Source organism: Brassica napus, chromosome C9 (assembly GCF_020379485.1).
Source record: "Brassica napus cultivar Da-Ae chromosome C9, Da-Ae, whole genome shotgun sequence".
Taxonomy (NCBI): domain Eukaryota; kingdom Viridiplantae; phylum Streptophyta; class Magnoliopsida; order Brassicales; family Brassicaceae; genus Brassica; species Brassica napus.
In genome coordinates this window covers 1,402,009-1,427,827 of record NC_063452.1, presented here as the reverse complement: position 1 = coordinate 1,427,827, position 25,819 = coordinate 1,402,009, and the positions used below count along the sequence as shown (strand labels likewise).

The window sequence follows — 25,819 nt, the reverse complement described above, 5'->3', positions numbered from 1 at the left end:
CCTGTTTGGATATTTATATCCAATCAGGTTTGGTATTCGGATTCGGATATACTGTCCATGCTTAGAGGCCATTACATACATACATACAATAGTTAAATAGCTCACTGCTTCTTTCATTTTATCACTTTGATAGACATATTATGGATACCAAAATGTAGAAAAAGCTCTAACATTTTTTCACTTACCTATTAAAACCATGTAACCTTTATTCACATCCTAAACGGTATAAACAAACCGAAAATTTTCCTAATCTTCTTCCTTTGTACCTCTTAAACTTAATCCATAGAAGAGCTAGATTCTTCCGTTTCGTCTCCATTGAAACTAGACGGCAACTCCACACCAGACCTACAACATCCTCAGTCAATTTCATCTCTCTGTTGTGACAACAAATATACATTATGATGATTTTTTTACCAACCGGTTTATCTGGTCTTTTCTTTCAAAAGTCTCGCTGTAGACTTGCTGAGGATAGCCATGTTTCAATCGTTTGGTAACCTTTTTTAACAGAAGAAAAGATTAAGGTTAAGAACAATGCTGGACCCTTCAAACTCTCAAGTATGCTTAAACTTCAAACTCACCAGCGGTTCACCGGTTGAATGCAATTTTTCTCTATGCATTTTCATATGATTTATCTTCTCTCCATGATACTTTCCCACCTTACCACACAAAACAAAAGTCATATTTCTTCAATACAAGAGTAAGGAATGAACATGTAGGGTTAGATGTATTGGAGAAATCATTACCATTCCAGAAGATGTATCTCTCTCCATTGAATCAGAGGATCGGCTGCCACTCAGAGGCAACATGTTTGAAGATTTAGTGAGATACCCGGTCTTGCGTCCACCATTGAGTATACTTTTATCATAATCATGAGCCTGACTGGTTCCAGAGAGATTATGGAAGTTGTCAATCAGATTGTTTCTCGAACCTTCAGCCCGACCTTTGGAGCTTATATGACTCTTCTTGCTGTTTGTTAGAGGGACTCCTTGAGGTGGACCTTTGCGGTCAGGGACAGTGTTAGAGTAACTGAGAGAAGGGGATTTAAAACTTGGCTCCCGAAGACTCTGCTTATCTCCTAGACCAGGCTCCATTCCACCCATCATGTCATCATCATCATCATCGTCATCCTCCTCCTCCTCTGATGATGAATATGGATCTGACGAAAGCATCTTCGGTTTACGAGCTGGTTCATAGCTCTATTACAAGACATCAAAACATAAAGAAACTTAGTTTATGATCCTATGGATATGTAAAAAAGAAGAAGAAAGGCTTCAAGAAATTCACTTACAGGACCAGGAACAAAGCTCTTCCTAGTTCCAGTGAAGTATGGAGGCTGAGACCGTCTTTGATTCCCAACATAGATTGGCTCTGACACACAAAGAAGATGACTTTAGCTTCTCTGAACCACTAACTCAATAAAGCTACAACATTTTTTTTATCATGACTCACCTTGAACTATAACATTATTAGTCTGAGGCTCAAATGCACCAGGAGGAAGAGGATCAAACTCAACTCCCAAAGGAGGACCATCCTCTCGGTACTGTCTTCCTAATTGTCTCTTTACCGCAGTAATAGCAACATTCTCACTATCTCCCTTCACTTTCAAGTACCCTGAAGGCTTACTAGCCCCATGGCTTCTCATAGCCTGAGGATGATGCTCACTACGTCCAACGTATCTAGAACTCTCCACATCTTTGCTAGAGACAAGATTCTTATGCAACGACGAGCGACGTTCCGAAGATGTGCTATCTTCACCATCATCATCATAAAGCCTTTGACTTTCAACTTCCCTTGCCTTCGGGTTCCAATAATCGGTTTGCTTAGTGCTACCGCATGAATCCTGTCGAAGCACGCTGCCACGATCCTGAAGAACAACGCTTGACCGATCTTGGCTCCCTATGTTGTTCCCATCTTCTTTAACAGAACGTTTGTCCTTTAACCTTCTGTGGCAGAACCAGCCTGAAACTTGCTTCTCGGTTAAGCCTATTTCCTCTGCTATCTCAGCCTTCATTTCTTCGCTCGGGTACTTATGCTCTGTAAAGAAAGCAAATCACAAGCATATAAATACAACTTGGCATAAAGGAACATATACACAAAACATAAGTCCATTAACTACCATTGTAAAAATTCTCAAGGGCCATGACTTGCATAGGAGTCTTAAGCTTCCGTTTCTTGCTGTTCTCTGCAGAGTGTTTATCGCCATCAGCAGGCATCTCTCCTGAATCTATTAAACAGAAAACACATAGCTTGATTTAACCATAACCAAGAGATTAATCACAAGACCAAAATCAAAACTTTTGATTATGTATTTATTTTCCTACAATTTTTTTTTCCCAGTAATTCTGCAATTTAGACCTTAAATCTACACAAATTTCACATAAATGATTCAACTTTAGCACCAAAACACCAATCAAAACAATTAGAAGAGCAAAATCTACAAAAGTTTTCCTACAAATGCTGCCATTCAAGCCTTAAATCTACACAAGTTTCACACAAACAAAAGGATTCAGCTTTATCAGTTTTTGACGTTTCTATGATCTGCACCCTCCAGATGTTTTTAGCTCCATTGCTAGTACCAAAACGCTCAAAAAATCACGGTTCCTTTGATGGGTTTCACTAATTAAAACTACAAAACATGGGAATCGCATTGTGATTCGACAGACAACATGAACTCGAGAGGATCATTGAAAAAGCTATTCTCTCACGTAAATTAGCAGGAAAGAGGAAGAAAAATAGCAATATAATAATGGAAAAGACAGATATTGAACCTGAGAGCATGTTTCCAGAGACTGATGGATCAAAAGTTCCAAAACCTAATCAAAACTCTGATTTTCTCATCCGAGGAAGAAGAAGAAAACAACTCTCTTCGCGAACAATTCAATCGGTTTCACATCCGGGTTAGCTACAAACCGATGGGTGAGATTTGAAAATTCTTGGTTTGTTCGGTACATGGCAAATTGGCAACCAAATAAACTAAATAAATTAATACCAATTTTACTTGACTAATTTTGGTTTTCACCCAATTAACCGTATTTCAACACAAAATGATACTCAAGAACAAATTGAATAACCCAGCTTCGAACCTAACCCAAAATATAATTTGGTTCATTCTCGGTGATATTTTTCGAAACACATTTAAAAAAAAAAACCGACCAAAAACAGAGAACCGAATGCCCAGCTATAGAAATTTTTTGAACCGGATTGTATTTTAAACCGGTGACTCTAACCGGGTAAATCTAAAGTTGGGCTTCACTGTGGGTCTAATTAGACAAGGAATAAATAAAAATCTATTGGGCCGACCAAACCTGAAAGTTGAGACTTAGTATGGGCCTAATTAGCAAGCGAAGAACAAGTACAGAGGGAGAGGCGACGAGTGTTGTCAAAAAGATTAAAGCTCGTCTTTTTGTGATTCTTGGAGGCATTGCTCATCCCAATAGTAAGGGAACTTCAACCTCGCAGCAGTGTGTGGCATAAACCAGTCATCGTACGCAAAGCTGTTAGAAAAAAAAGAAGAAGCAATGTTCACATACAATAATCTATATATGAAAATTGGTGGAAACAGATGTTGCATACACTTTAATTGGCGGGCGAGATATAATAACCAGCAACTGCAGGTCCTCTTGACCAGTGTTCTTGACCTGTAAGAACCGTCATAGATGAATGTAAGCTAGTTGGAAAAGACCAGTGTTTCTAATCATTGTCTGTAAGTGTAACATAGGACATGCAGCAAATCTAACACTCTCGAGCAAGACTAAGCAAAAGATATGGATATTAGATTGGTTATCATCAGCCTTAGACAACGTTTTTCTAGCGTTTAATCAAAATTACAATGAACGCAAACTCTAACGAATTTGGATTTCAAAGTCTTAACTCAAGAGTCTAGGCAAGGGCCAAATCATCTGAAAAGATTTGGGAGGTTGAAGACTTATACCTGATGAGCATCATTGATGGGAATATGAATAGTACCCGTTGGCAAAGACTGGAAACTCAATTGGTTTCCCAGGGAAAGTTCCATGTGTTTCAGCGAGATGCAGAGTACTATTCCCCTTAAGAACAACGAAAACCTATTCACAAGAGTGCCTGTGAATCGGTGTCCCTGAGCCTGGAGCAAACGTTTAAAGCCATATCTCAACGAAGACTTCTTCTCTTTCCCTGGGAGCTCGAAATTTGAACCATGGAGGGACCAAACAGACTTCACACATCTTAAGATCAGGAATCAACACATGTCTGAAACATAACATTCACGTAGATTAGCTGAAAAAACAAGGGACTTTTCAGATGCTTAATAAACTTGAGCTAATCTGTCTCAGCCACAGATAAATAAGCAAATATAGATAATCTACCTGTTTTTTTCTAGAGCATTTCCACAACACCAGAAGCTAAGAAGTTCCCTCCCAAGCATGGAGTCTTTTTTAGGAGAATGCAATCAGCAATAAAGATCCTCAGTACACAACATCATGGCAAAATAAAGTCTGGACTTGAGACAAGAATCCCTCAATGTCTGTTTCCTTCCAGTTCATCCTCGAGATTCATGGTTAATATGCGAGTTTCACTGATAAAGCTAACCACGAGGTCAGTCCATGGAGGTCAGTCTGTTTCCTTCCAGTTCATCCCCTGCATTTTCTCAATATAGCCGAGTACATGGAGGTCAGTCTCTTAAATCTTAACACCAGCTTTAGTTCGGCATTTATTCACGCATCTGCATTTACACATCTCTTTTGTCTTCTTCGACTTTTTGGTTGCTTCAATGGATGTTGTAATGGACGAAGTCAAATGTAGGCCAAAAGGGTTTGCTTATGTCACATTTTATTCTAAAGAATAAGCTGTGGAAGTTTTGTTACAACTGAACGGACAGGTATCAAATCCTTCTTGCAAATCAATGACCCCAACACAATCCTATCTCGATCTCCTGTCGCTGTTATTGGTGTAGGATTAATCGATGCATGGTAAAAAAATTTAACCTTGAAAGCGAAAAGATTGCATAGTGTATAATACTTATCATAATGTTTTTAATGAACTCTTCAGGTATAGACTTATAGTGGCCATTGTTCAAGAATAGTTGCTCAAAAGAAACAGAGGAAGCTGGAGAATAGCCCATATTCTGCTCCAAACGCAAATTTAGCTCTCATGGCTTGCTCTCTCTCATGTTACTTTGAGTAGAGGTTCAATGCGGAAGGAAGAGAACCCAACCATGGTCTCTCATGATATTCCAATGTCTCGCAATAGCTCAAACCGACAAGCTGTTCTAAAATGGTGAGATTTTAACCTACCATAGTTACTGTGTTTAGCTTAAAAAGTCTAAAAGATGTTTGGCTTGATGATAGTAGTAACATGTGAGAGCAAATCGTTACAAAAGGTTGTCAACCTTTTCTCTGTTGTTTGATTGTGAGTACAAGAATCTAGGATGTGTATTAGAATATGCTTTTAGCTTAGATTCTTTCATATTCTTATATGTGTGTATTTGTCTTCAAGACTAACCTTTATCTTAATAAAATAAGTGAAAAAGTAGCATTCAGCTCTATTGTAATATATCACATGGAACCACATGAACAAAATTATTTAGACCAAAGACGTCTAGGTTAAAGAACATGATTGTTTATCTTTTTCTCTTTAGTCAATTCATAATGATCATCTTTGTCTAAAATATGTGGGGGCATCTGCAGGATAGAACGTGATATGTGGAGTTGGAATACTTTCATTTGTTTGAAGCTGCCAAAGAAGGAGGATGGTTGGGACACCACTGTTTATATATGTTTTGCTTTCTTTTTACACCGCAATACTCCTGCGTTCAGCCTCGACAATGAGTCTGACCTCAAGACCTATCCCGACATTGACCAACCTGCGTTTGATACCACCAGACGTATCTTTGTTTCGGTAAGGAGCTAATTTCTTTCAAAAGATTATAAATCTACCTTCACAGTGAAGTTATAAAAGTTAAGAACCATATAAGAGAATATGATTTGTCTTTTGGATTTTGACCGAGTGGAAATTCTGAAAAGCTAAGGACATCAAGTAGATCAATCAGTCAATCTCTCACAAATGTTTCCCTAATTGCTATCAGAAGTCAATGGTAAAATATATGAGTTCACACTATGTTTCATCGAATATAACAATAGATTCTTACAACTATGTTCTTAGTGGAGAACACTACTCTCCTTTGTAGTGAAATTATATTATAGTTACAAATGAATGATATACTACTCTTAAATGATTAACCCAGTTTATGAAAGTCGAGCCTTTCTTTCAGATATGTAAAATATCTGTTCTTTTGAGATTTACTCGCTAAGTTATGTCTGTACAATTGACTTAGTAGTTAGTACAATGTTTGTAGCTTTAGATGGTTTAAAAAAAGTTTTCCAAGAAAGTATCAAATTTACCTGTTGAAAATATGATTCTCATAGTTACCGGTTGTGTTCAAGTTACCAAATGGCTTAGCAAAATTAATAATAAAAAGACAAGATAAGGTTGTAGAAATTTAAAGGCAGAGACGAAATCCTATTTATTAAAGAATATTATTCAAGATAATAAAATAAATTAAGGATAGGACATTCAAAACAAGAAAGAAACGAGTTAGATTGGTCGTCTATATTTTTTTTTCTTATAAAAAAGCTTCGGTTACATATCATGCATTATCATGTGTAATCCAAAGACATCTATATATATTTTTAAGCACGTAACATAATTTGTTATACTTTGTCAATAACTATTTTGCTCAACAGCCAATTCTGAGAAAATAACAGTATTTTCAAAATACGTTTGGGTCATTATTCAAAATTGATTATATATAGCAAAAAAATATAGATGGTGCAAAATTGATTATATAAATAAAATAGATCTAAGACGAGGTGGAACAAAAATGATTATATATATATATCAAAATAAAATTCTAATTCTCTTGAAATTTATGAATTTAATGTTTTAAACACAAAAATAAGCTTTATGTTGGATACATTTAACAATTATTTATAGATAACCAAAACAAGTAAAATAAAATAACATTCAGATCATAAGAATCAATTATTTTTATTCACTTTATTTATCATGTTATATGTTATATTATTTGTAGTAACAAAAAAGATCATAATTTTTAACAACCGAAAAGTAAATTAATATGAATTAAACTTACATTTTCATAACAGATGTCAATACAATATAACAAAATATACTTACAAAATATATAAAAGATTTAAGTGTTGATGTGTCAAAACTTAAATTTTATGTCATGTTGTTGAAATCTTAAGAGGTTATATTCCCATTTATCAGGTTGTAAATATTTTCCTAGCCTATATAAATAAAATTAAAAGAAACTAAAATGATTAAAGATGAAATTTATTTACTACAATCTTTGACTATTAAAAATATATATAGATATGTTCATAATAAATAAATAGTTTACGCTATAAATAGAATTAAAATCTCTACAAACCATGTACAAGTTTTAGTACTTCAGTAATAGAAATCCAAATATTATGTATTTCAGGTTTTTTTTAAAAGTATGTTAGTTGTTTTAGAAAAAAATAATCCTCTCTATTTATAGAACAAAAAATATTTAATTTAGTTCGAATGCAACTTCGGATCTCTTAAAAGGAACCAGTTTCTACCAATGGGTCCTCCAAATCTTGACAACAAAAATATCTTGGTAGCTGATCTCGAATGAAACATAGATACCATTATGAATCTCTTCCCTCCAAAATCTAAAATCCAATGCTTAAGAGTTAAGACGAAGCAAGAAATGGCCCATAAATGTTCATATTTGTTCCTAACAAACAGTTGGACTTATTTTACCAAAACTGAGTATCACTCAACAATAAACCTAAGAAATGAAACCAATGAACACCAAGAACAACATTCACAACCGAGGAACACCATATCCAACCCAACAGGATGGCTAATGTTTGGATTGCCAATTTCTCACCAAAATTGAGATTTTCTTTTTGGAAAATTATGCAAAGGCCTTACGGTTGGCGAAAACCTCAAAGAGTCATATACATATACAAATTATTCAACTGCAAATGACATAACAACTCACGTGATGATGCCATTGAAGCAAAAATTCAAAACAAAAATTACTTACAAACAAACTAACCAACAACTTAAATTAATAAAATAGTATATCTCAATACCAACCAAACGTTCATTACGCGGTGTCTCTATATTGAAAAAGAAGTGTTATCGAACTAATATGATATTTATTATGCCACTAAGAAAAAGCCATCTCAATAATCTGGAATCAATGCAGTGATTTTTATTACTATAAACAAATAGAGAAGTTCTTAGAGTTGGTTTTACGGTGAATAACAAGTGTCTTTAGCACCGACAACTACTCAGTTTTCACACTTTTCCATTTCAGTGTTTTCTTATTTTGATTAGCTTTGCTTTACTACCTTCTTCGCATTCAATATAATATTCTACTTTAAATAAGAAATGCAACTTCAAATAATAACCACTTCCACTCTAATAGCATGTCGAAAGACTATGATTTCAACATAGTAACTACTCTTATAACATGTACAAAATTACCCACAACCCGATCCTTCCGAACCTAAAATACTATAAACCACAAATAACTCACCGATTTTTTTTTATAAAAGGAAACAACATGAAAACCATTTGAATCAATATAAAAACAAGTAAAACATATCTTATCACATATACCCTCCTTATCTAAAATTTTCTAAAAGACAAAAATCAATATCATACACATCTCTTACAAATGCAAATCTAAAACACAAACCACAAAATCATACGAAAAATAATAATCTAGATTACAAATAAATTATATCCCGCCCGTATGGCGGGCCGACCCTAATAACCTATAAGAAGAAGCGAAGAAATAGAAGGCATTATCATAGACCGTATAAGTAAAAGATGAGTAGAAAGACACAGATATCAACTTCTACTTGTTGATGAAAGGATAATCCAAATAATCCTTAGAGAACAGAGATGTATGTTGTCGTAGTACCTGATGCCCTTGTGGGGTAAGCAAATGGATCTCAATTCGAGTGCATATCCTGCAAAAAGATAAACACCTCTGCCAAACTAACCATATAATGGATCTGATACAGCTTTACAGGTCAATGATGAATCAAGAAAGAAATGATAATAACTCTCCAGCATTTATCAATAGTGGCATTGATCTTCTTCGGTTTACAAATCTCCGTAACAATAATCCCCCAAGTAGAAGCTTACTTACTCATCATTACTTCCATAATCTTACAAGCTCCTGATACTCCCTGCGGCTTCAACAAGCTCCTCCCTTCTTCACAAGAATCTAAATTCTCGCTCAAACTCTTCAAAAATATGTTACAAGGTAATCACATCCGGATCACAATCTAACATACAGTTCAAGAGATCAACCGCTGTAGAAGCATACACAAACCATCTAGATGTATATTGTAAGTAACCAGGTTGTGACTTGGGTTCCTCTTGGCATAACATCTCAAGTTAAAGTCTTAAAGCCGCATCAATAGAGCCAATGCCACAAAGATCTTTAATCATCGAACTAAAAGATATGATATCACGGTTGTGAGCATCTTTGGCCAAACCATCATTAAAAAAAACCATAGTTTCATTGCATCATAAAAAGCCCAACTACATACAAATCGACAATAATGACTTTTTTTTCAAACAACAAACCTAAATTCAGAAAAGTAATGAAACTTTGATTCCAACTAAGGTCATGACTGACCCATCTAAACCGGTTCATGAGTGTCATCTTCTTCTTCTGCTGCAGCCTCCGCAAGCTTCCCGTCTCATTTAACATTAACTGAATCAAACTCGTGCATTATAGAAACAAGATTTTCTCTTGCCATTTCCAGAGCAAACTCGCTCCTCTTCATTTCACACTCCATCTCACAAATTTCTTCAACAGAACTCACCAATACCAAATTGGTTGCAGCATCCTTGTAGGCGCAGTTGGCTCGCTTCAAATCTCTGTCTGCTATCTTTAGGAGCATAGTGGTTGTCAACCATATGATAGCAATCACAGATAGATGCCCAAATAGTAAGCTCGATCTATCCATAGTCCTCTTAAAATCAAATTTTGATTTTAATCAAGATTTCCCATGCTTTCAAGACTAGATATGCAGTGAAACTTATACCAAAGAATAGAAGACATGCATTGGACATGTCGTTTGAAGAAGAGGGAGGTACTGGCACATGATCAATAGTTTCATTATTATTCAGTTGCCCAAATTTTGTTATAGTAAGATTTTGTTACATTTTTCCAACAAATTTTGCTAACTAAAAAAATTCAAACTCATAGTTCCTAATTGATAGAATTTCTTTTTATCATTTAAATTTAATAATATAAAAATAATTTTATTTAAATACTAATATAATCAGACTTAGATAGAGAAACCATCCAGTAATGTTACTTTTACACTTTCAAGGATTCTAAACACAAAACCAACAAAAGAGCTGAATGAAAATAATAACCATACATAAGTAATTAACTAAATCCACTCTTTTTGGATTAATACAACTATACAAGCATCTAACAGGTTTCCGGTTTCCAAAATAAGGCAATTCACAAGCTCTTTCTTTTAGTTTCCTCAATTTTAGAAAAGTCATTAGTGTTCAGCTAAAATGAATAAAGATTCACTTTCTTGATTTTGATAACACTGATAAAGAAAGTTTACATGATTGTATTCCAAGAGGCCAGCCCAAGAAAATACTTGAAGACAATTAGATAAGAGACAATAAGGACTCTTCAAGCTGTGACCAAACCGGTTCATATCAGTTGTGTTCGACCAAGAGAAACTTCTTACCAAATTCGGTTTAGTTGTCTCCATGACGCTACGTTCCTTATGTACGTACATTATTATCTCCTATATATTATTTGAAAAGCATTACAACTTCTTTTTATAGCCACATGTCATCACTAAGATGATTCTTATAATTATTAGAGAAATATGTTGGTTCATCTAATTATATAATAAGCTTTTTATTAAACTAACAATAAATTCATCATTAATGTACTTTATTATTTCCTTAAATAAAATTTATGGAATTGCCTAATGTGGCTAAAGTATATAGGGTAATTAAAAATTTTAAATAATAAAAATTTGATAAAAAAATAGTGTATCTTCTATCATATTTGTTTAATTTTAAACTATTAAATAAATTAAACAACCACAATAACCATATAATAAAAATTTAGATTTTTATTTATATGTTATATTTTGAATTTTTACAAACGGCTATAAATTACTAAAACTGTTAAGAGTCTCGCATTCAAATTTTATGATCCATGGTTTAAAAATTTTGTTATGTCAAAATACAAATGATTACAAAAATTATATAAGTAAAAAGTCTAATTTAATTAATTATTAAGATTAATATATATATATCGTTTTAAATTAAACTATAAACCATATAAAATACAATATTTTAGTTTCAAAATTTACTTTGAACAATTTTTTTGATAAAAGTTTTGAACGATCATTGACAACTTATTTTTTTTTAAATTATAAATTACTAAAACTATTAATCCCACATAAAAATTTTGTTATCAGTAATTTAAATTTTTTTCTATAAAAGATATAAATGATCAAAAAAACTATATGAGTAGAAATTATTATTTAATAAACATTAATATTAAAAATATACTAAAATATATTATCTATGTTAGTATCATTTAAATTTAATTACATATTCTATCAAATATGAAAAAAAATTGGATTAATAAAATTGTTTTATATGTTCGCACCAATTTAATTATATATTTAATAGTTACTAAACTTTAATTATTTAATATATATTAATTATTTCATAATATATAAAAAATATTTAATACATAAAATAGTTTTTATATATAATGTTGATCCCGAGCGGACCCTAGTTATCTTTATTTATCAACAAAAACGTTGATCTTGTTACTCGCAACATAAGCAAAACATAAAAACATGGAATTTTTCTTTTACTTGGACAGCAAGCGAGTAAGAGAAGAAGAGTCAAAGACAGGAGGACTACAGGTAAAGTGTTGACAAACAAGAGCCACCACTTTCTCAGAGTTTCTGTTCCTCTTTGCCATCTCAGCTACGCTACTGTTACACTCTTCCCAAAACTCCATCTCATCAGAACCCCAAGGATCTATGTGAATCACCTGCTCATCCAAAAACATCCCAAACTTAATGCTCGTTGGTCTGAGAACTCTGAATCAATTTTAAAAGCCTCTTTACCGTTTTATTAGGATCATAGACCGAGTGTGCTGCTGTCAGCATGTTGTTGAGCTCCGCAGAAGACTTGGAACCAACCAGCACAACCTGTTTCCTCGACGGAACAGAGATCATATCCGCCGCACAGCACATCAACGGCACCGCCACGGCCATTTCTTTCAACCTCAACTCAAAGACTGCCTGCAAAAAACAACAGCAAAGAGACACATTAACAAAAAACCTCAAATGAATAGCAGATTGAGTTAAGTTGTTTAGTTTATTTACCAGGAGACGCTGTGCAGTGGTTAAGTAGGAGTTAGCCTTATCTCCAGCAACAATGGAAGCTAACCTCACAAGGTTAATAGCAGAAACAGAGTTCCCTGAAGGCTCTGCACCATCATGATCCTCTTTTACACGGAGAAGAACAGATGGGTCATGTCCTTCAGTGTTGAAGTACGCTCCTCCTTCTCGGTCTAGATACAACTCATCCTAAAAACAGTCTTTCACTTTTAAAGCCAAAAACATATACAGTGAGAGAAACTGAGATCTAAACTTACTTGTGTCTCTTGAAGTTCAATGGCCCATTTAAGCCAGTTGATCCCACCTCCATTCTCGTAGAGATCAAGCAAACCAGAGATCAAAAAAGCATAATCATCTAAAAACGCAGGAGCCTTGGATGGTCCCTTTCTGTAACTGTGTTGCAGCCTGTGTGATTGCTCATCATAGAGATTCTTTCTTATAAACAAAGCTGCTTTCTCTGCAACGTCTATGTACTCTTCCGGCTGTAAACAGAACAAGAAAAAGTCAAAAGAAGAGACCAAAAGGGACAAAAGTAAGAAAGCATTTCATTACCTGACTATTCACCACAGGGAAACAGTACTTGGTGCCTTCAGGCTCAGCCCCAAGAATCTTAGACGCTCTCGCCAAAGCCGAGATAACAAGACCGTTCCACGACACAATTATCTAAGCAAAAAAAAAAAATCTTAAAACACTTAACAAAGGTGAAGAAGGCAATTAAAGAGTCTTTTACCTTATCATCTAAATGTGGCTTAGGTCTCTTCAGCCTGACGTCGAAAAGCTTTCTTCTGCATTCACCCAAAATCTCCTGATACTTCTCAACGGAGAGGCTGAACTTTGACGCCATTGCAGACAGCTCATTTCTCTCGATCAGCACGTTCTTGCCAGCGAACTCGTTGTGCGGATCACTCATGCTTGAGAGGTCGCAGTTACCTGACTTCTTAACATAGTAATGCTCCTTGAAAAGATCTGCATTCTCCCCAAGAACCTCATCAATCTTGATACCAAACACATAACACAGAAGGAAAGAAATGTTAGTATACATAATGCCAACTCAATTAAGTGATGAGTGTATAGCATGCAAATTTGGTTCGGTTAGTTTGGTCCGATTAAAATCTCACCGAATTGAACCGTAAAAAAGTTTAGTTCGTTATTAGAATAGTTCGGTTTTTAAAATTTTTACCGAAACTAACCAAAGTTTTTTATTTCGATTAAGTATCATTAAAAAATTTGGGCAAAATAGTTTAAATTCATATCATTTCGGTTAGTTTGGTTACTTCGGGTTAAAATTTGATTAGTTTCGGTTCAAAATTTTGGACAATTTCGGGTGGTTCAGTTACTTCAGTTCCAAATTTTGGTTAGTTCGGTTTGAAATTCGGTTAAAATTCCCATCCCTAAGTGTACATAAGAGCAAAGAACAACCTCATCGTTGGTCCATATATAGAAAGCTCCTTCCTTCTTTCTCTTTGCGCCTTCGAACTCAAAGCTATCAGCATCTTCAGCAGAGTATATTCCACCTTCAGGTGCAATCATGTCTCTCCTCAGATAATCAAGGACGTCTCTCGCCACATACGAATACATAACATCCTTGGTGATGATGAAACCATCTAGGTAGACATTAGCTAGCTGTCCTTGATCATATAACATCTTCTCAAAATGAGGCACTGCACCAGAAAAAACACAAGACGCATCAACTTAAAATATTCTTAATCTGTAAATTTGATAATATTTGAAAGTCTCTCTCACCATGCCAACATTCATCGACGCTGTACCTATGGAACCCGCCTCCAACGTGATCATGCATCCCTCCATTGGCCATGCCTTGGAGGCTGAATAGAACCATGCTTTGGTCTTCATCAGCCTCGCTGGTTTTTCCAGCTTCCTTGAGCTTTTTGGAGTAGTAAAGCATCAGCTGGATCTCTACAGGCCTTGGGAACTTTGGAGCAGATCCAAAACCACCGTATTTTGAATCGTAGTTTCGAGAAAGCTTTGAAAACACAAACATTGTAATGTTAGAAGGGTTCTTCATTGCACACCAGAGTTTGAGACATTACTTGTTTTGCGCATATAGTCACAGCCGTCCGGGAAAGTCCATCTGGCAATTTATCATTGCCAGCGTTTGCAGATAAGGCTTTTGAGAGTTCTTCAATAGCGTAAGTACCGCTCTTCACAAGCACATCCCTCTTAGTGTCCCACGCGTCTTTAACTTTCCTGAACCAAAGTCAAAAGAAAACCAATGGCACCAATTTTGAGCTGAGAATGCTAAGTGTATAACAAGAGAGAAGGGGTATAGTTCATGTACTTGAGGAGAGTCTTGAATCCTGGTCTTCCGTAGTTGTCACTTGGAGGAAAGTAGGTTCCACCCATTAGCGGCTTCAGATCAGGTGAAAGGAAGACGGAGAGTGGCCAGCCTCCTCCACCGTAGAGAGCCTGGACGAATGACATATAAACCTACAAGTACAAGTAAAAAAGAATTGTATGTCAAAAGTCCATGAACGTATCACCGCTTATTTTTTCCACATGCTCAGAAACCATTACAGTTAGAACTAATTCAATACAACTAGACTATGAATTTGCATCTCTCTCTCTCTCTCTCTAGAGTTACCCTAAGAAGCAATGTTCTCCAATGATGTAACCAAACATGATCGAACCAGATGAAAGAGAGAGATCGGAAACTAAGCATTCATAGAAATGAATGAGAGTTCCAATTTCAAGGAGGAGTAAATTACCTTATCCACATCAGGCCGCTCTTCTCGATCCACCTGTTGCAGAGACATGTGAAACAAGAAGTTAGTAAAGTGTCTGAAGAGAAACCAGCTCATTTTATAATGGACAGACAAGAATTTCTTGGGCCTCAAACTCTAACCTTGATACTAACAAATGAATCGTTCAAGAGTTTCGCCACTTCTTCACTTTCGAATGACTCAACTTCCATCACATGGCACCTGAAAAAGAGTTTGACTGGTACTGAATCATACATTCCAAAACGGAAAAGAAGAATCATAGCATCCCAAAACAAGATTATGATTTCTTAGACTACAATTCTTCCTCCACTTTCCTTTCACAAAATCCTTGTAGTCCTTCATTAGGATTATATTAACAAAACTAGAATCATTATTTCATTCATTCTCCTACTTCTTCAACTCAGCAAAAGAAGAACTATAACTCAGAATCCAAATATAACAATTGAATCCTCACCAGTGACAGGTACTGTATCCAACTTCAAGATTCCATACCCAAAAAAAAAAAAAGAGATTTTTCAAAACAAAAGGGATCCCAATTAGTGTCATAAACTAAATAATCAAGCTGAAGTAAAAAAAGATCAATAAGGGATAAAAAGAAAACTTACTTGATAAGAAGATGGGGACGTCTCTCTTCCTTGCTTCTTCAAAAGCTTCTTCTCCCCATGGATACCAATCAACCTTTTTCCACATGAACAATTAAATCATTCCAAATTCAAACCAGGAAAAATTAAAAAAAAGTTCAATCCTTTGAGCAAAGAACCGGTTAATGAAGCTATTATGTCAACAATTTAAACCGGTTATGGCCTAACTACTTGCAACAAAACTCCCTAACTGAAACTAAAGATGTCTTAATCGAAAACAAAGGTGTTCTTTTTATCTATAGACCTTGTCTGAATACTAGAAAAGATTAATACTTTACAGAAGGGAGAGTTCAATACCGGATTGTGCGCGTGCTGAAGGAGATAAGGACTGTGCTCAGCAGCCAAACGATTGGTATGTTTCGGAGATGCTGCTGACGAGCTCGACGCCATGGCCAAGACCTTGCCTGAAGAAACGGGTCTCGAGAGAATCGGGAAAGGAAACGAAGGACGATTTGTACGGACGATGATTCTTCGTCTGAGTAGAGGAGAAGACAGAGTTGCGATGCTGCGAGAAGCGAAGCGGTGGAGGAGGATTGGGGAAGACAACAACAAGTGGAGACTTTTCATCAGCAAGCATTTGGGTGTGGAGTGAAACGACGGCGTATTGAGGTTTTGGATAAACGAGGTGAGGTGAGGTGAGGTTCTATTCTACACTAGAAGATTCGCCACGCGAGCGGGGAGAGGTGTTCAGAGTTCAGACACATCTTACTTCTGTTGTTGGATATTTTTTTATTATGTGGCACGTGCAGATAAGACAAGAACACGGATACTGGATCTGATCGGTGGCCTACAACTTTTTATTTTTAAAGAACAGCAGTAAAATGGGGAAGTGCTGTTATAAGAATTGGTGAAGTATAAAATTTGTTTCATATTATGGAGAATGAAGAATAAAAATATGAAATTCGTTTTTATTACCAAATAATTTAAACTTATTCTAATTATTTATGTTGTATAGATAACATCATAAAAGTGATTCGTCATTTTCGAAAATAATTTTATTCGGTTATTTCCAATTTTAAGTTACTATACAAACTTATTCACAAATAATTTTCTATTAAATTTAAATTATTTTAATTTAGTTTTTTTTTTTTTTGAGAAGGTTTTATATTTGTTATTTCAATTTTCCATGCATTGTGGTATTCATCCTCATGTCACCAACTGAAATGTGAGTACAATTACTAACAAAAAAATTGTAATGAATTTAACAATTTGTTTGCAAATGAAGTTAAAAAAAAATACTGGCAATTCATTTGGAGGGTACAATCTGTTTTCATAAATTTTATAATGTTTTGTACAATATGATGTGAATGAATTTCAGTGGTAAAATGCTTAAAATTAAATTATTTTCAATATGGAGGGTAAAAAAATTTATACTGGTAATTTTGAGGGAAATTGCCAAAAATAAAAATTAAAAAAAGTTTTTTTTTTGGAAGTTATACTGGTAAACTGTTTATTTTAAACCTGCCAATTGGATCTTCACACCGTTTTCTATACCGTAAACTACTAATAAACCGATGTGAATGCATGTGTGAACTGTGGTATTCCATAAATAATTGGATTTAAGAATCATATTACACAGACTACATGTGATGATTGGTGAAACTAATTATGATTAACGCAACCAACTAAATTAGTGACATACACAGGCTACGTAGCCGGAGGTTGCACATGGGTGCAAGCTCAACTCTATTAATGGTCTCACATGGCCACTGTCTCCTCTGTTTTCTCTTCTCTGTTGTCAGGTTTATATATATCAAAACCTTCAATTCTTTCGACTCATTTCGAATCAAATCTCAAAACCTCTCTTCCCTCTCTCTCTCTCTCCGTCTCTTGTTCTGATGGATCGTCGATTCCCATTTAAGGTTCTTGAGCATATCTTCTCCTTCGTTGACTCCAACGAGGACCGGAACTCTGTTTCTCTGGTGTGCAAGTCGTGGTTCGAGACAGAGCGGCGAACTAGGAAACGTGTCTTTGTCGGAAACTGCTACGCGGTTAGTCCTCTCAAGGTTGCGCGGCGGTTCCCGAAGATGAGGTCTCTGACACTTAAAGGGAAGCCTCATTTCGCTGACTACAACTTGGTTCCTGACGGTTGGGGTGGCTATGCTTGGCCGTGGATTGAGGCTATGGCGGCGAGGAGACCGTTTCTTGAAGAGATCAGGTTGAAGAGGATGGTGGTGACTGATGAGTGCTTGGAGAAGATCGCTGCTTCGTTTAGAGATTTTAAAACACTTGTGTTGACTTCTTGTGAGGGTTTCTCCACTGATGGTATTGCAGCCATTGCATCAACTTGCAGGTTCGGTTCCAAACAAAACACAACAAGGAAAACTTTATTTGTTAAGATTAAATGGAATCTTGTGTTAACAACTAGGCATATGCATGGGCATTTAGAAAATCAGTTTAGATATTGGGTAGTTCGGGTAGGTTTTAGGATCTAACAGTTTTGGGTTTGGGTCGGTTCTAATAATAACCGGCTTTGAGGTTCCTCTTTGGTTATTTTGAATTAAATATTTTGTATTTTAAAGTCACTCAAATGATTTCGATAAAAATTTCATATAATTCGGGTTAGTTTGGACAAAAATATCTTGAAATTTTAAAGATAATTTCGGTAGTTTTGAGTCATTCGGATAATTTTGAATAATTCAATTTTATGAAATACTAAATTTTAATTATATTTACCCATACCCATTCGAATCTCGATTTAGTTATGGTTTGGTTTAAATATTTTGGATATATATATATTTGGGTATTTGGAAGTTCCGGTCCGGTTCCAGTTACATTTATTTGGTTCGGTTTTTTTGAATATAGGGTAAAATGACTAGGCCTAGTAACAACTTTGATTTTTTTTTTCTGTTGTCTGAAACAGAAAACTGAGAGACCTGGAACTGCGAGAGTGCATAGTTGATGATCTAGGAGGAGACTGGCTTAGCTACTTCCCTGAAACTTCGACTTCTCTCGTCTCTATAGACTTCTCTTGTTTGGACTCAGAGGTAAAACTCTCGGACTTAGAGCGTCTCCTAAGCAGGTCTCCAAACCTCAAGTCTCTCAAGCTGAATCGATCTGTGACTCTAGACGTTCTCGAGAGCTTACTCCGTCGAGCTCCACAGCTAGTTGAGCTTGGCACAGGTTCTTTCTCAGATGAGCTGGATCCAGAAGAGATTGCAAAGTTAACAAAAGCTTTGTCAGAGTTGAAGCAACTTAAGAGCTTATCTGGTCTTTGGGATCTCCTCCCTGAGTATATTCCACTTCTTTACTCTCTTTGTCCTCGTCTTACCTCGTTGAACTTGAGCTATGCTACTGTCCAAATGCCTGACCTTATCGACCTTCTTAGTCGATGTTCGAAACTGCAGAAGCTATGGGTGAGTACTCTGCATTTGATTCTTACAAGTTATAACACTTTTTACTAGTGTTCTGAAATGCGACGGCCTCGACAGTATTTAGGTCCTATGCGCTAGTCAGTCGTATCATTTTATGTTATACAATGTTTTATTTGGATTTATATAATGCAGATGTATAATAGCGTTTTGGCAGACATTATGCGGGTTACGAGGATGCTTAGGCGAAATTTAATTATTAATATTAAAAACTAAATTGTTATTATTATATATTTTATTGATTTTATTATTTATATTAATCGTATAATTATAACTATTGGTTTAATTGTTTGCAAATTTTATTTATATCACTAATAGATAATCTAAAAGTTTTAACTACTAACTCAACTCGTTGGTATCTGTATTTGGTTCTTACTATATTGGTTTCTTGATACTAAATGAGACATTTTTCTTACAGGTAATGGACTTGATAGAGGACAAAGGTCTCAAAACTGTTGCCTTGTGTTGCAAGGAACTGCGAGAACTTAGGGTATTTCCATCTGGAGCAGATCTAGATGAAACAGACGTGACTCTCACGGAACAAGGTCTGGTCTCCGTGTCTGAAGGCTGTCCAAAGCTTGAGTCTGTTCTCTACTTCTGCGTTCAGTTTACAAACGCAGCTTTAGTCTCCATCGCAAAGAACCGTCCAAACTTCAGATGCTTCCGTCTCTGCGTGATGGAGCCGTTCGCTCCGGACTACAGAACACAGCAGCCACTTGACGAAGGATTCAAAGCCATAGTCGAGAGATGCAAGGATCTTCGAAGACTCTCCGTCTCCGGTCTCCTTACTGACAAGGCCTTTGAGTACATTGGAGTACACGCCAAGAAGCTAAGGATGCTGTCGATAGCATTCGCTGGAGACAGTGATCTAATGCTACACCACTTGTTGTCGGGATGTCAAAGTTTAAAGAAGCTAGAGATAAGAGACTGCCCATTTGGAGACACCGCGCTGCTCGAGAACGCTGCGAAACTTGAAACCATGCGATCCCTTTGGATGTCTTCTTGCTTTGTGAGTTTTGGTGCTTGCAAGCAGTTGAGTCAGAAGATGCCAAGGCTTAACGTTGAAGTCATCGATGAGCATCCTCCAAAGACAAGACCTGATAGCTCTCCTGTTGAGAGGATATACATATATAGAACGGTCGCGGGACCGAGGTTGGATACGCCTGAGTTTGTGTGGACGATACACAAGAGCCCTGAGGTTGGAGTGTCACGTCTATCCATACGGTGAAACTTGCTGCTTCAGTGGCTTTTCAAGTTGAGTTTTTTTTTGCAGGCAATATTGTGGGAGTATCACCTTCTATATATGTTCGTTTTTTTCTTATTGTTTTTTTTTCACTAAGGGTGTTAGAATCATTTCATTAAACAAAAGCTTTTGTCTTTGTACTAAAAAGTTTGGAATAAAAAAAACTCACTTTGTGAGATTTATATATTTCATCAGTTGTTGTAAACAGTAAGCAAACACAATGTAATGCTGATACTTGCAAAGCCTAGCTAAAACCTACAATAAAAATTACCTGAGGCTAACACACTTAGTACAATACGAACCAGTAATAATATCATTGACAAGAACTCGATCAGTTCTTTCGATGTTACCTTTTGCGTTTTTTGTTTACTTGTTTTCTTACAATTCTGTTTGGAGGTTAAGGTGCCTTTTGTAGTAATAGAACTCATTAAAGACTTTTCCTTTACACTTTACTTGATATCCACGTAACACAGTAGCAGCAACAACAACTAGAGCATTTTAACCTGGACCGAAAAACCCGAACCGAAACCGACAAAAAAATACCCGATCCAGAACCGAACCTAAAATTTACAAGTACCATTTGGGTCTAAATTTCTTTTACCTAAAAGAACCGAAACCGAAAGGAACCGACCCGAATAAACCCGGTCCCGAAAAGAAAAATGTTTTATTTTAATTATTAGTAGTTTCATTTAAGTTATTTGTAAAATTTTAGATATATATAACAAATATCGACTAAATTTGGTGGAGTTGGGTATGCCACGTCTTTTCATATCCTAAATACCTTAAACCCGATCCGGACACGATATAGACCCAAAAAATTACGGATATTTTATGGGTATTTTAGTTACAGACCTGAACCGATCCATACCCGAAAAGAACCGACCCGAACCCGATCCGAAAATTTGTAAGTACCTATTAGATTTAAATATTTAGGACACAGAAGAAACCGGCCCGAAGACCCGAATGTCCAGACCTAACGACAACCATTAAACTTTTATACAAAAAGACAAAAACAAATAATTTTTCCGCAGCCAGGATTTGAACCCGGATTTCATCATATTGAAATTAACCTGTGTGCTACTGCGGATCTGATTGTACATGTGTTCCACTATATATATATAACAACATATAATCGGGAGAGGCCCATCAGGATGGATATTGAACGGGCCTTGAATTGATTTGATGGTCTTTAGCTTTTCGTAACATTGCGAGCCTTATGATCAAAATATGACGTCATCTTATCTTTCTCACTCGACTCAACTGCAGCCACCGAACAGAGTAATCACCAAAGTGAGTGGTAGAGCACGAGAGGAAGGAAAGAATGAGCTCATGGGTTTGCTCTTACGTGACTCGAAACGTCGTAACCTCCGATCATCCACCACAACATCCTTTCTCACTATCCCAACACTTTGGTTCTCCGGCGTCGTTTCGAAGAGCATCCGTCAAGTTACCCTTAACATCTACGCCGAAGTTTCGGCCACTGAAACTCCAAAAGTTTCGATCTTTATCGACGACACATGAAGGGGGAGAAGACTCCGAATCAGTCGTACAAACCCTCAAGATTCCAGACGAGTGGTTGCTCCCTTCCAAGGCCATTGAGGTGCTTACTCGAACTCCCCTGCTTTAGGGTCTCTCTGTTTACTCATAAAGTTGCTTACTTTAACAAAAATAGCAACGTTTCTCTGTTTCTAGTTCTCTGTTTTTTTCACAAAGTTGCTTACTTTCTCATGAATACCAAAGTTCCTCTGTTTCTAGTTCTCTTTTTCTTTCACAAAGTTGCTTACTTTCTCATGAATAGCAAAGTTTCTCTGTTTCCAGCTCTCTGTTTATTCACAAAGTTGCTTACTTTCTCATGAATAGCAAACTTCCTCTGTTTCTGGTTCTCTGTTTATTCATAAAGTTGCTTACTTTCACAAGAATATCATGCTGATCTTTGACATGTCTGATCAGGAATCTGAATGGTTGAGAGTAACTCTGCACAAGTGGTTGGATGATGAGTACTGCCCTGAGCCAACCAATGTGGAGATCAGTAATGTAGCTGCAAAGTCTTTCCACACTTCACTCTTAGAGAAAGAAACTGACATGGGGACGATTTTGCTCAAAATGGCTCAAGACTTAACCTCAGTTTCTTACCAAGAAAGCTTCCACGGAGCCTTCACATCCGCAAACGCAGCTATAAATTTGATTGTAGAAAGATTAGAATCATAGTTTAGTTTAAGTATGTTTCAAGAACAGTGTCTTGTTTTGTAAAAGAGTTATGAATATTATTAAACTTGATCAGGTGCAGGGAAATCTAAACTCTTTACAGTTGTGAATCCTCCATCTACCACAAGGTTATGCCCATTTACATACTTCGAATCATCTGATGCTAAGTAAACCGCTGCGTTAGCTACGTCCACCGGTTCGCAAACCTCTCCGTTCAACACTCCTGTGCCGTGCACTATCTTGATTAGTCTTGAGTCGTCGAGGTTAGGGTACATCTGCCGCATCTCGTCCAGCACGAACGATGTCGTGATTGCGAATGGGGAAATGCAGTTGACTCTGATCCTGTGCCTGCATAGCTCTGAAGCTGTTGATCTAACTATACCGATGACTGCGGATTTCGAGACGCTGTAAGTGTGTTGTGATAAGCCTCCCATCATCCCCGTGACGCTCCCTGCGCAAATGATGGAACCTGAGTTGCGTGGGATCATCACGCGAGCTGCGTGTTTGATTCCTGCTATGACTCCACGTACATTTGTGTTTATTACCTGCAAAAAACATAAAAAAGAACCTGATAAAACTGTCTTTAGACCTGTTCTCTAGTATGTTCTTGTATTATCAGTACCTTGTCGAAAACGTTGAGATCGAGATCGACGATACTTGGAGGCGTTTTGCAAGGGATACCAGCATTGTTGTACATAATGTCAAGCTTTGTGTGTAGAGAGACAGCGAAATCAACAGCGTTTGCAATGTCTGATTCTTTGGTCACGTCGCAGAGACAAAACGCTGCGTTTGGACCGAGTTCTTGCTCGGTTTCTTTACCGAGCTGCGGTTGGATGTCTGCAATGACAACTTTGGCTCCATGGCTGATGAATTTTCCGGCTGTTGCTTTGCCAATCCCACTTGCTCCTCCTGTGATGAGAGCTACTTTGCCTTCTAGCTTCCTATTACAAATGTGTGACAACTATAGATTATGAATTACTGTTAGGTAAGACTTCTCATATAAAACTAAGTATGCAAACATTTTTTAAATTTCATATGTTCAAACATGGCTTGCAGATTGGTTGGAATCCAGCAATCCAGTATTAACAGAAAACCGGCCAAAACGACCAATTTCTTTTTATTTTTTATTTTTACATCAAAAGATCATTTTATTATTCAAATTTGAAATGGTTTAAAAAAAAAACTGAAAATATGTAATAAAAAATAACTCTTATTCGAAAATCTAGCACTCTTTGACCAAACCCACCAGTTATAGGAGGAATCCAAACCAATTCAACCATACCATTCAAGTTGAAACCTAACAACTTATGTTCAAACATGGCTTGCAGATTTTTTCTTTCAAATATATAAACAGGAACACAAAGTTTTAGCACTTAGCAAACAGAGAAAATAAAACAGAAACATGTTTGTGGATTGTGGTTCTACTTATGTTTAATTAATATTTTGTTTCTGCTTTATTTTCTTTACTTGCTAAGTGCTAACCCATTTGACATTTCTTAGCTGGAAGAAAGACGAAAAGCATTCTAACTTCAAGATAAGGTTTTGTTGAAGAAGACAAATGAAAGCAACACAACTTGTAATATCAAAATATTTACGTGTACAACATATTGACATTCACAACAAAGACATATATATTGAGATTATGGCTTTAATTTGTTTGATTCACAAACCCCTCAACTTGCAATGAATAAATAAGATCCATTTGTTTTTAAAAAATAAAACAGAACATGTTATGCCAGGTATCTCTATCTATTATTGCTTTGACTACTAATAAACCTATAGTTATACATACAACTTTTTGTGGTTCAATTAAATATAAGATTCTTTGACACATGAACTAAAATAAAGAGGTCAACAGTTCAGATTCTATGGAAAATGGGAATAAGATGGGACTTACCTTGAACTTGAATGAGATGATGCAGAAGAGGAGAATCCCTTGATGACAGAGTTTGTGCCCACGTACAATAATCTCTTGATCAATGCATTTCTTCTGTTTTCAGATATATAAAAAATAAAAATTTAGAATACAGATAGTGTTCATTGCTAACATCAGCAGAAATGGAGAAAATAGGTATTGGGAAAAGAAGGTTTACCTTATCTGAATCATGTCTCGTGTATTGCTCTGAGATAGATCGGTCTTTGTCGTTTTCTAACTTCTTTCTTCGAGTCCTGAGATGTGTTTCTGTATTTGTATATAGAGTAGATATATATAGAGTAACAGAGAAACAGAGAGATACGTAAAGGTGGTGGGCTTTAAGGAGAGAGAGAGAGAGAGAGGTGTACCCTTGAAGGATAGAGAAGGAGACAAATAAAAGAGAATCTAATGTGGCTGTGATTGAACCAGTAGCATCCTCGCATGCATGTGTTTTTGTAAAAAGTTTGATCCTTATTTTTTTTGTTAATAACGACAGAAAAGGAACATTTTATAATAGTCAAGCAAGTGTTGATTTCTTACCAACATAAGATGTAATAGCTTAATAGGCTGAGGCTAATCTTAGATCTACAGATTTTAATCCTTAATATAATTTCATAGTATTTCCATGTTCTAACAATTAGACAGCATATAAACGTCGTATATATAAACATTGACGCCTAATAGTCTTCTATCGGGTTTTTGAACATCTTTTAATTTCTATCGTTTTTGTCATAACATTATTTTCTAAATTCAGGGTCTCAATTCTACCTGCAAAGATTTTTGAGGACGTCAGAAAAAATTTATAAAACATATGATGCTTGTGGCATGCATGCGTTGGTACTTATTATGAGCTGTCTGTTAATGAATTATATTTACGTATTACACTTATACAACGTACCTACCAATACCATCTTCAGATGCCGACAGAAAGCTATTCACATTATGATGTTATTATCCAGACACATCGATCTGCTGGATTGCATTTGACCAATTTTCATTTGTTATCTAATGGTGTTCCACCTAATCAGATGTTTTCTAGGTGTATCTTCTATATTACAGTATAAATAAAAATTAAAGTGTTGATAAAATATAAATCTTCTTTACAGCATGCTACATATTATGTAAACTACCTTATTAAACTTTTATAAATGTAATTAGGTGGAACACTTAGCTAGATACATCGCATGGGATGAAAAAAAAGAAACTAGAGGAAGGGAAAAGAAAAGCAAAGTGTTGCCCATCCTT

The 25,819-nt window shown here is 36.0% G+C and overlaps 6 protein-coding genes across 7 annotated transcripts; 2 read left to right on the top strand and 4 right to left on the bottom strand.

Annotated features, from left to right (window-relative positions):
* Positions 1-49: 49 nt before the first annotated feature.
* LOC106392300 lies at positions 50-2,910 on the bottom strand. 2 transcript variants are annotated; one of them, XM_013833112.3, is made up of 8 exons: positions 2,769-2,910; positions 2,117-2,224; positions 1,450-2,034; positions 1,289-1,368; positions 744-1,196; positions 579-656; positions 419-495; positions 50-345 (listed from the first exon to the last, which is right to left on the bottom strand). In XM_013833112.3, exons 1-8 carry the CDS (start codon positions 2,776-2,778, stop codon positions 276-278), a joined length of 1,461 nt encoding a protein of 486 aa, XP_013688566.1. In that variant the 5' UTR covers positions 2,779-2,910; the 3' UTR covers positions 50-275. The 2 variants fall into 2 exon arrangements, with proteins under 2 accessions (XP_013688566.1, XP_048625542.1); XM_048769585.1 differs by having other exon boundaries at positions 90-345; positions 415-495.
* A 189-nt stretch (positions 2,911-3,099) lies between these two features.
* On the bottom strand, positions 3,100-4,883 carry LOC125593246 (auxin-binding protein 1-like). The gene is made up of 3 exons (XM_048769586.1): positions 3,932-4,883; positions 3,574-3,638; positions 3,100-3,494 (listed from the first exon to the last, which is right to left on the bottom strand). The coding sequence occupies exons 1-3, from the start codon at positions 4,013-4,015 to the stop codon at positions 3,389-3,391; spliced, it is 255 nt and encodes an 84-aa protein (XP_048625543.1). The 5' UTR covers positions 4,016-4,883; the 3' UTR covers positions 3,100-3,388.
* Positions 4,884-11,789: 6,906 nt separating this feature from the next.
* LOC106392299 (spermatogenesis-associated protein 20) lies at positions 11,790-16,539 on the bottom strand. The gene is made up of 15 exons (XM_013833111.3): positions 16,138-16,539; positions 15,805-15,877; positions 15,654-15,675; positions 15,322-15,400; positions 15,185-15,217; positions 14,758-14,906; positions 14,510-14,666; positions 14,202-14,442; positions 13,878-14,119; positions 13,189-13,452; positions 13,011-13,121; positions 12,716-12,940; positions 12,444-12,647; positions 12,183-12,359; positions 11,790-12,106 (listed from the first exon to the last, which is right to left on the bottom strand). Exons 1-15 carry the CDS (start codon positions 16,405-16,407, stop codon positions 11,921-11,923), a joined length of 2,433 nt encoding a protein of 810 aa, XP_013688565.1. The 5' UTR covers positions 16,408-16,539; the 3' UTR covers positions 11,790-11,920.
* Positions 16,540-17,563: 1,024 nt separating this feature from the next.
* Positions 17,564-20,713, top strand: LOC106392292 (GRR1-like protein 1). Its single transcript, XM_048769583.1, has 3 exons — positions 17,564-18,133; positions 18,704-19,196; positions 19,630-20,713. Exons 1-3 carry the CDS (start codon positions 17,679-17,681, stop codon positions 20,437-20,439), a joined length of 1,758 nt encoding a protein of 585 aa, XP_048625540.1. The 5' UTR covers positions 17,564-17,678; the 3' UTR covers positions 20,440-20,713.
* Positions 20,714-21,687: 974 nt separating this feature from the next.
* On the top strand, positions 21,688-22,769 carry BNAC09G00520D. The gene is made up of 2 exons (XM_013833109.3): positions 21,688-22,054; positions 22,405-22,769. The coding sequence occupies exons 1-2, from the start codon at positions 21,776-21,778 to the stop codon at positions 22,660-22,662; spliced, it is 537 nt and encodes a 178-aa protein (XP_013688563.1). The 5' UTR covers positions 21,688-21,775; the 3' UTR covers positions 22,663-22,769.
* On the bottom strand, positions 22,676-25,085 carry LOC106389963 (zerumbone synthase-like). The gene is made up of 4 exons (XM_013830322.3): positions 24,753-25,085; positions 24,557-24,649; positions 23,282-23,600; positions 22,676-23,204 (listed from the first exon to the last, which is right to left on the bottom strand). Exons 1-4 carry the CDS (start codon positions 24,764-24,766, stop codon positions 22,722-22,724), a joined length of 909 nt encoding a protein of 302 aa, XP_013685776.2. The 5' UTR covers positions 24,767-25,085; the 3' UTR covers positions 22,676-22,721.
* Positions 25,086-25,819: the final 734 nt, after the last annotated feature.